Source organism: Symphodus melops (assembly GCF_947650265.1).
Source record: "Symphodus melops genome assembly, chromosome: 15".
Classification (NCBI taxonomy): Eukaryota; Metazoa; Chordata; class Actinopteri; order Labriformes; family Labridae; genus Symphodus; species Symphodus melops.
The window spans coordinates 5,439,827-5,449,411 of NC_136705.1; the positions used below are offsets into that span (position 1 = coordinate 5,439,827).

Consider the following 9,585-nt stretch of genomic DNA (forward strand, 5'->3'; position numbering starts at 1 on the left):
TGTGTTACCTGTTTTATTGTTTTTGGATTGATTGATCATTTGAGCAATTATTTTTCATTGTTGAAAAAAGAAAGAGGAGTACAGTGGATTCTTGTATGGGCAGTAATTGATGCCTTTAAGACACTCACACGGCTTCAATTGAAATGTGCATCTTTGATTTCAGATAGATTAAAACATTGAAGGTAAATATAAAGATGATAGGCCTTTATTTCAGTCATAACTGCAGTAAGGCCTATCTAAATAACTTTTTGGGGCATTTCATTTTTGCTAGGCCTAGATCACCACACCATGAAATGTTTTAAAGAGAGATGGAGAGATTGGTAAAGTAATTGCGAGGGTTACTTCCGTTATGTCAGGGAGTTTGCATGAATTGTAACAACATAGTCTAGTTTAAGTGTCTCAGCAAAAATTCAGCATGCATGATGATACTTCTGTTTTAAACATTTCCGGTTCTACAACTTCTTCTTTTTTTTTGCCCGAAAGCCTCTTAAGGTTTTTTTGTAGTTTTTAAAATTGAGGACATGTTTCTATCCGTAAGTTTGCCTGGAGCACTTTCTCTCCACTTTCTCGATCCTCCTGGAGGGATTCAGGTTTTGGGAGCGGCACATTCCACATCCTGAGATCTGAGCTCTACCATAAATGGTAAACTAGCACATAACAAACACTGAAACTCATGTGAGAGGAGCATAATGTGAAGAGGTATCACTCTGCTTCACTTTTAAAGTATTCTATTCAAAAGAAGCTAACTACGGCCATCTAAGGTCATCTCTTTCAACCACTAAATTAACACAGATTTTTTTTGAAAAGGTAGAAATAGTCGCTCTATAATCTTTAAATTTACAAATTGATTGATAGCTTTTATCAAGACCTTGTGTAGCCTATAGAAATAGGCCTTTGCTATAACTAGTTTAAAAACACTTGTCATGCATGTTAAGGATTTCCATATAGTTGGAGTTCTAAGTAAATGGTGTGCATCATCATAGCATTGTAGGAAATGTTATCACTTGTCATAGTTTCCTAAATGTAATTTAATATCATATATTTCTCATATTGTCAACAATTTCCATAAATCATCAGTCATCGTTGATATCTCTTGTAATGGGCGATTACTTCACTACTCTGCTTTGCAAAATCGATGAGTTCAATTGAAGTTTTTGTCTTGGGGTTGATTAAAATTGGCCACAAATATAGGCTAACACTAAAAACTATTGGTCCATTTCTTGGAAGAACACAGCACAGATGATCGTGTTATTGGTGCACGAAATCTCCCTTAAAATATGTTCTCTGTTGGTTGTTTTAGATTTGAAGGCAAGTGTTGTATTTAAATAGGTAGGCCATATGGTCAGCCTACTTGGCGTGCAGGTATAACCACTAAGCTTTTAGTCACCCCTCACAACACATTACCGAGTGAGCCATTTGTTAACACACGATCTTCGTGCTCTCACTCACCAGCGTGGAAACTTCAAATGCATTCGTGTAACTGTAACCTGAGGGTCCAGCCCTCTTTCAATGCTTCCTAGCTGGTATCCACACTAGTCTTTTGCCCATCGATCACTGTTCCTGTAGGAAGTGAGCTTGGTGGAGACATATCTTCAAGCACTTCATAGCCGACTTCGCCACTTTAACACTTACGTTATGCCTCTCAGGGTAGTGATAGAGGGTCCTGGACCCTGGGGATTCCGGCTGGTTGGAGGAAAGGACTTCGACCAGCCACTCACTATTTCCCGGGTAAGTGAATCAGCTGCTGACGCGACATTGTACCCTAATGTGTAACCTGGAGCTACCTGCGCGTGCAGCGAGGAGGAAACCCCTCTCCTGAACTGATGAGGACGAGGCACACGATGCAGGCCCAGATAAAAATGTGAACTGGTTTGAACACGAAGTTGACATTCCTTTACGAAGGGTGAACTGATAAGTTTATAACTATCCTCAACAAATGTAGCCGATGTTATCGTCGATGGAATGACGTCACTGTCGGGATCTTTTTCACTTCCAGCTTCTGGAAGTTGTCCGTCGCTCACCTCGTTTCTAAACAGATTCTCGGATTATTTATTTATCCCATTTGATCCACCATAACATTTATTGCATAGACTGACGAAAACAAACTAAGACCCTCTTCGACTAAACTCGCACGTATTTCTTGTCGCGTGTTTTTCATGTTTACGGTATTAATAAATACAACATGTTTAAGGGACATAAACAGAAACTATAGGCTGATTAAATGTCATTCTTCAGTGTGTAGGTCAGTCTGGCTGAGTGTTTATCGAGGTCTGACTGCTCATAGAAATGGAAGGAGAAACTCTTCCAGACTCTCTCTGAACTTTCATCTTTGATCGTGTCTGCCCTGAACTGAAGAGCTGACTGATAACAGTCCTCTCCTGGCTTTGTCATTGTCTGTATTTTGGTGTAAATAAAGAAGGACTTTACACACAACACTGCAGACTTCTAGACTTCTGGTAGCAGTGACATGAAAAGATGATTTCAGACTGAGGATTTATCTACAGGTCAATTACAAGTGTACTTTCCACATGTCTAGGATTCTAGTTATTTATTGCAGTATGCTTTGTAAGAGTAAAGCTTCAAAAATTGTTGTGTCATACCTTTTACATGTGTTTTCATAGTATATTGACTATACTCATATATGTCATGCCTTTTGATTCAGAAAGTACCCTACGCCCTCACACAATGATTAATTAATTGTGTTATTTAACCTCACATTTAAAAAAAAAAAATGCTTAAATTGATGAAACATTGAATTCCCCAAGAAGAGTCAACATTATGGACCTTATGACCTCTCTCTCCTTAGCCACTGCCAGCCCAAATATAATCCTAAAAGTTCCTGCATTTTTATTGATTTTGATGCAGGTCACCCCTGGGAGTAAAGCTGCCCAAGCCAATCTGTGTATGGGAGACATGATCCTGGCAATTGATGGAGAAGCAACAGAGAACATGACTCACTTGGAAGCCCAAAACAAGATCAAGGGCTGCATCGAGGAGATGGTGCTGTCCATCGACAGGTAGGCTGTGGCAACATGTGATCTTACTCGTACCAAGCCTGAAAATATTGAGTATCATGAGACAACTCGGCCAAAGTCCAAGTGTTCAGGGAGTGATGCTGTGTTTATGATTCCTCAAGGGCTTTTTCTTTACAACTTTAGTTTGAGTATGTGAACCTGTTTATGAGTCTGTCATTGCATTATCACTTTATGGTAGATTTCATGCAGCAGTGATGATGAAGAGGCAGGTCAGGACAAATAAAGGCAAGGTGTGGTAAACGATGAAGTAACCAAACCAACACCAAGATTCTACTTTCGACTCTGCTCTGTTGCATTGAGAGAGAAAAAAACTCACCCAGAAACAGACCACACTTCCAATACATGTGCATGAAATGTTGGTGTTAAGTTTCTTGTTATTCCTCATTATGCAGGTCAGAAACTAAATTGTGGTCACCACTGTCATCTGAGGAAGGGAGGGCACATCCGTATAAGATGAATCTTGCATCACAGCCACAGGTATGTGCCTGCTGTCCTGACATTGAACCCAGATACAGAGTTGAACTTTTACAAATAACTCTAACCTAACTCTCTCATTTCTATTTAAGTTTGGAAAAATATCAAAAGTAACCAAAAACTTTCTGGAAGCCTGATCATTCCTTTTCCTCTGCACAAAGACTTTTTCTTCTTTCTTTTTTTCTTTCTTTTTTTCCTTCGTACTGCCAAAGATGAAGTCATTGTTTACTTCCTAACAGGAGGTTTCCTAGGAGACGGTAGTTTATCAGCCAAGCTCTGATGCGAGCCTCAGTTCCTGCCCTCTGAGTTGAAGCCAAAGTATGAATTCATGTAGGAAACCGTGTGACGTGTGTGTTTGTTAGAGGTCACCGATGTTGCATTTTTCTCACACGCAAGTATGTGTTTGCATCATCCACTTCCATGTCTCTTCACTGTTTGTTACTTTAAATCATCGCTTTGTACGTTTCAAGCACTGTTAACGTACCATGTCATTGTTAATCTTAATGTGTGTTGACTTGCTCGAAGAGACTACGGAGTATTTCTGCACTTTGAATATCAGACACTTGAAGCATGAGCTACATTTGAAGGCATTTTTTGTCTTCCCTCTTGGAAGCACAGGCTACATTTGGTGGTTTTTGTGTGCCTCACGTTGACAGCATGCCAGTGCCATGATGTGTTTTGAAGACTGCTGGCTGTAATTGGGATATGAGCCATCACGTCATACATGACCTTGCTAAATTATGAGTTACTCTTAGTCAAATTAGAAGCAGCAGTAGAATGTCAAAAGAGCCGGTCCTGGCTTTTATGTTCAGATGTGTTTAACGTTTGGACTTGCAACATTATTGGAAACATTTAAAACTAGAAAGTAAATTTCAGCCATTTTCATTCACCCGTCGAAAACAGCTGGTTCAAAGTTGAGAACATTATTGCATAGACTTTGCACTCTGAGTTTTGCATGTGTCAGACATTATCACGGTTCTTTCTTTTTCTTAGTCCTTTCATGTCATCCACCCACTCTTTGCTTGTTTTTTTGTTTTTTTTGTTTTTTTTACAAAAAGCTTTTATTTTCATTTTTGCAGGAGGTGAAACCCATCGGCTCGACCCACAACAGGAGCGCTCTGCCCTTTGCTGCGTTTGGCTCCAACGTTGTGACGAACCAGTACAACAACCCGTCTGCTCTCTACTCTTCAGAGAACATCAGTAACTTCAACTCGGCTTTGGATGAAGCTAAAACCTCGGTCACAGCTCACGAAAACAGCCCCAAGTAAGTTAAGCCAAAAGTGACGATGCGTTATTGCCTTTCAAACTGAGACTAAACGTTGAGGGGTTCAGACCTCCTTTAGTTTCTAAAGCTGGCTCGACTGTTGCCTTTTAAAGAAGCATTTCAATGTGTTTGGTGTTTCCACACATATCAAGCTTTTTATCTCACACGAAGTGACGATTCTTTCAACCAATCAGCGGACTGCAGTGTTTAGTGTGTGCTACTAACTCGCGCTAAAATGTTTAACGTGGGAGTTTTTGCACAAAGGATAAAATCACTAAGAGTTACGCGCCGCTGCTATGGGTTACGTCAATTCTCGTGGAGCAGTTTTTTCTTAAAGTCCTGAATTTAAGACGGACACGCCCATTATTTTTATGGAGTTTCTCGTAACTTCGCTGGTCAGGAGCTACTTTTAGGATCCTCCTGTGAATTCGGCCCCTGGGCTTGTGATCGCTCAGTGGCGTCTGATACAAACGGATTCAAGCAGGGATTCCCTTTACAAAGAGATTCTTAATGATTGCTTTGATTTGTGTTCAAACTCCTTTTTTTTTTCTTTTTTTTTGCTCTTCGCCCGTATTTACAGTAACATCTTTGAGAATCACAATTTTGATATTATTAAAATATGAATATAGTACATTTCTTTCTACGATGTATGAAGAGCTATTGGAAATGATACCAGATACATTTTGTGTTTTTATTATGTTCATACCATAAATAATTATTAAAAATCATAATATTAGTTTATTTTCTGCTAATCTTAGAACCCATCTGCAATCACCCTCATCTGATAGACCATAGATGCATCTGCTATCTAGAAGCAGTTCTTTGTCCATTACATCCCGGAGAAGCGCCCGTGTTAACTCTCAGATGGATGGTTGAGTTTAAGCTGTACTGCAGCTTCACTTCAGGAGCCTCAAAATGAGCCGACTTCACTGGGATTGACTCGCAGTTTAGGAGAATTAGGTTTGCCGATCATGATGCAGATTTGTAAAAAGTCAAGCTCAGTCAGTTCTGTCATCAAGAGGAGAAGACATTTTATGTGTTAAGTTCTGATGCGCTTCAGTTATCCAGGGAGTCTAACGAGCGTGTGGCTCAGGTTTAAGTGCTTGATCGTAAGCTTCACTGTGATAGGGAGATCTGTTTGCAGAGACGTCATACTGTCGATGATCGGGATGTAACGATTCACTCACCTCACCATACGATTTCAGACGCTGAGTTCACGATACAAGTCTCTCACCATTTATTTTAGATTCTGGAGGTGATCGGGGGCTTCTCGTTGTGCCGTCTTCTTGTACTATATTCACAGAGTTTTTGTCTTTCATTTTCTGTCTTGCCACCATAGCGCCTGCTCGTTACAACCTCCTCCTCTCTGCAGCTGCTGACGCTTCATGATACTACTGCCATTCATTTTTCAGAGAACCGATTCGATCCTTGACCTTGGAATCGATTTTTAACTGCTGCTCATGGATGCTGAAAATCATGAGCAAGTGTTTACAGATTCTATACTTCTGTGTAGAAGCTGTAAATAGATTCTCTGCTTACAGAACAAAACCCCTCTCCTACTTTACAGCCGCTTTAATTAGTGGGACAACAGGTGGATTTAGACACAAAAAGGGTTAGGGTTAGGTTTCGTGACACCTTATGTATCTCGATTGGTGATAAAGAATCGAGAAGTAAAAGTCAAGTCTCTGATTTGATCTCTCCTCACTTGAATGGAAGTAGTTCATGACTTGAAAACCGTCCCAAAGCTCGAAACATGACGTTCACGACGGGAGAATCTCTCAGGAAATGAAGCAAGGACACATGAGCGCCGCCTTCATGGAAGTCATCCACTGTCCCACACACCCTCTCTGTGGTGTTCACATGTTGATCAGAGACTGCAGCCGATAGGAAATCTCCTAAAAACTTCACCGATTGTGTCCGATTGTGAAGAAAGGCAGCAACCCTTGACACCAAAAAGTCGGTTATGTATTACTGGGTGGAGATGTCTGAGATATGAGTATTTAGAACTAAACATTCAAAAGAAGACACTGCAGAGAAAATGTCATTGTCACAATTAATCGCATGTTCCTTTTTCTCGCCTCCTTGCGTGCATCCTTGTTCTCTCCATGTATTCCTGGTGGGAGGGACTAGGACATAAAGGGAAGACACAGTTTAAGGAAAGAATGGATGGAATTGAAGAGATTGTGGACGTACCTCGGGTGTTTGCTGTTTGTCTCCTAAGTTACTCCTGCTGACTGATTGAATTGTACACACTTGGTTTTTTAGGGCTCCATCAGATGCATCACAAACGGGCAAGCGTTCACTTCAAGAAGAGTCCGAGGTTTACAAGATGCTGCAGGAGAACCAAGAGGCCGACGAGCCTCCTCGACAGTCGGCTTCTTTCAAAGTGCTCCAGGAGATTCTTGAGACAGGTGCACATTTTGCAGCGTCCTCTTCATTGTGTTTTCTCTCTTACGATGGAAGTCCGGGGGACACAAACATATTTTCCATTTTATTTTTATGTCATAGTTGTCTTAAAAAACCTAAATCATACCAATCCTTTAATAAACTAAAGAATTGCTATAAGTATGTGGGGAACCAGAGAAAGGTTCATTATGATAAATCAACTTTTCCCCTAAAGCACCTGCACATTTCAAATCATAGTATACAGTTTAAGGACATGTAAAAGCCCACCCTAATATGAGGAAGTAACAGCAATGCAACAATAATCTACACACTGCAAGTTCCTGTTAAAGGGAAGTAAGCATCCTCTGAGCAGGGATCCTTTTAAGGGTCTTAATTTGGACTATGTTCCCCTTGGTGTCAATGCACTTGATTTCCCTATGGGCATTATTTGGTTAGGGTAGGAAGGGACATGTCCTAATAAATAACTTATTGAAGACTAATAACCTTGTATTGATATGTATGCATACAAAAAACTAGTCCCTGTTGCATTTTCTTTGTTGAATAAATAGGATTAGTATGAACGCTGCCCTTTGGGGACGGCCTGTTCATTTCTGTGTCTCTCTTGACGGTTGTAGGTGACTCTGACAAACCATCCGGGTTTAGGAGTGTGAAAGCCCCTTCAACAAAGATTGGATCATCTGTGGGAAACATAGAGAAGCTACCTTCCTGTGACAAATGTGGATCTGGAATTGTGTAAGTTTTTCATGATTCATGATTCCTCTTTATTGTAAAGATCACCTCCCACACTGTGATTTTTGTCTGTTTTTCGGATTTGTCTCCACCTTGTGGCCTTTATCTAGTGCTGCATTGGCTTGTCCTTTTGCTGCCTGAAAATCCACCGTTTCTAACGGATTTCCCTGAAAAACGTGTTCTGCACATTTTTGTACTTTAAGAAGTTTATTTGAGTTTTCAGATTCAGTTAGGTTCAATGTTTTTCAGTGAGCTGCATACTTATCACATCAAGTCTGACAAAGACCCCGATATTCACACAATTATGTTCCAAGAACTGCTCAATAAATATTTTCATATTCATAAGATGTCAGACCAGGCAGTGAACAGAAGTGCTGAAAAAGCCTCATTTTTTACATTTTGCAGGGCCAATTGTGACAGTGAGGTTTATGTTGGACATAATAGACAAAACAAAAGCAGGATGTGTAGGACAAGGTCCGAAAAGATGGATGTACTTGCCTATGGGATAAAATCCATGCTGTCAGCTTCACAAGAGATGTCATTGTTGAGCATCACATTTTCATTCCAAGATGTTGAAAAAATATTTGTTGCAAATCAATGTTTGTTTGTTTTTGTTTGGTTTTTTTTCATTTCAAAAAATGTTTGTCCTTGGTGTATTGCGCTTACCTTTTACAACGTCGATACAATATAACCTGGTTATTATGATTTAGACCTGGATAAAAACCGACTGTAGTATTAATCCGGTTTGATGTGATGTTTATGTGTCTGCTTCAGGGGGATGGTGGTAAAGCTGAGAGACAAGTTCCGTCACCCTGAGTGCTACACCTGTACGGACTGCGACATCAATTTGAAACAGAAGGGACATTTCTTTGTGGAGGACCAGATTTATTGTGAGAAGCATGCACGGGAGCGAATGACGCCGCCTGAGGGCTATGACGTGGTCACTGTCTTTCCCAAGTAGAGTGACCGCTGAGCTCAGCCTCGGACTGCACGCCGATAAAGGACAAAGACGTAATCCAAGGCATTGCAACCTTTTTAGCTTTTGCTACTCCTTCAATATAAATTGGTCTTCTTTTGCATTCTGCTTCAGAGCAGTCACTAGTAGACAGGACTGTTATGAGTATCATCAAACGATAGCTTGCACATTTCTGTTAGTAACTACAAAAGAAAAGTCCGTGAATACCATAAGATGAGGTCTCAAACAAAATGTGGTTGTTACTTTTGAATGAGGAAAAACAGATTACTTCTTAACACAAAAAAAGATCTATTTTTATTAAATAAACATTGAATGCAGTTAAAATGACTGTTACCTTATGAATATTTAAGCTTGATCAATTAGCTACCTAAATCATTGATGGGGTTTTATTGAAACTGATGTATCTACTATTGAAACTACTATCTACTGATGTACAACAGATTGAAACATGCTCATCACATCACATTTTGAAACATTTTGCCCCATTGACAGTGGTGTCTCACTTGTAAAGTACTTCATCTTTTAAGTTTGGAATAAAAAATTGTTTCGTCTTTATAACTAGGTTCAGTGCTAAAAAAAAACAACCCAAAAAACAATCAATCCAAACGGAAAGTACAAAAAAATGCTGCACAAACCTGCCAGTTTTCAACCCAGTTCAGCAGCCATATACTGCGGCAGCACGCGATGTGGTCGGTTAAAGC

The 9,585-nt window shown here is 40.0% G+C and overlaps 1 protein-coding gene across 1 annotated transcript; it reads left to right on the forward strand.

Moving 5' to 3' along the window:
- Positions 1-1,371: 1,371 nt before the first annotated feature.
- Positions 1,372-9,222, forward strand: pdlim1 (PDZ and LIM domain 1 (elfin)). Its single transcript, XM_079362979.1, has 7 exons — positions 1,372-1,728; positions 2,866-3,017; positions 3,428-3,512; positions 4,589-4,773; positions 7,039-7,184; positions 7,794-7,911; positions 8,683-9,222. The coding sequence occupies exons 1-7, from the start codon at positions 1,636-1,638 to the stop codon at positions 8,867-8,869; spliced, it is 966 nt and encodes a 321-aa protein (XP_079219105.1). The 5' UTR covers positions 1,372-1,635; the 3' UTR covers positions 8,870-9,222.
- Positions 9,223-9,585: the final 363 nt, after the last annotated feature.

What these genes read in the sequence shown, in the direction of transcription:
- pdlim1 (XM_079362979.1), top strand. Translation starts at nt 1,636, where the DNA reads ATGCCTCTCAGGGTAGTGATAGAGGGTCCTGGACCCTGGGGATTCCGG. An exon ending in ATCTTGCATCACAGCCACAG is followed by an intron (nt 3,513 to 4,588) that starts GTATGTGCCTGC and finishes TCATTTTTGCAG; the next exon opens with GAGGTGAAACCCATCGGCTC. An exon ending in CCAGGAGATTCTTGAGACAG is followed by an intron (nt 7,185 to 7,793) that starts GTGCACATTTTG and finishes TGACGGTTGTAG; the next exon opens with GTGACTCTGACAAACCATCC.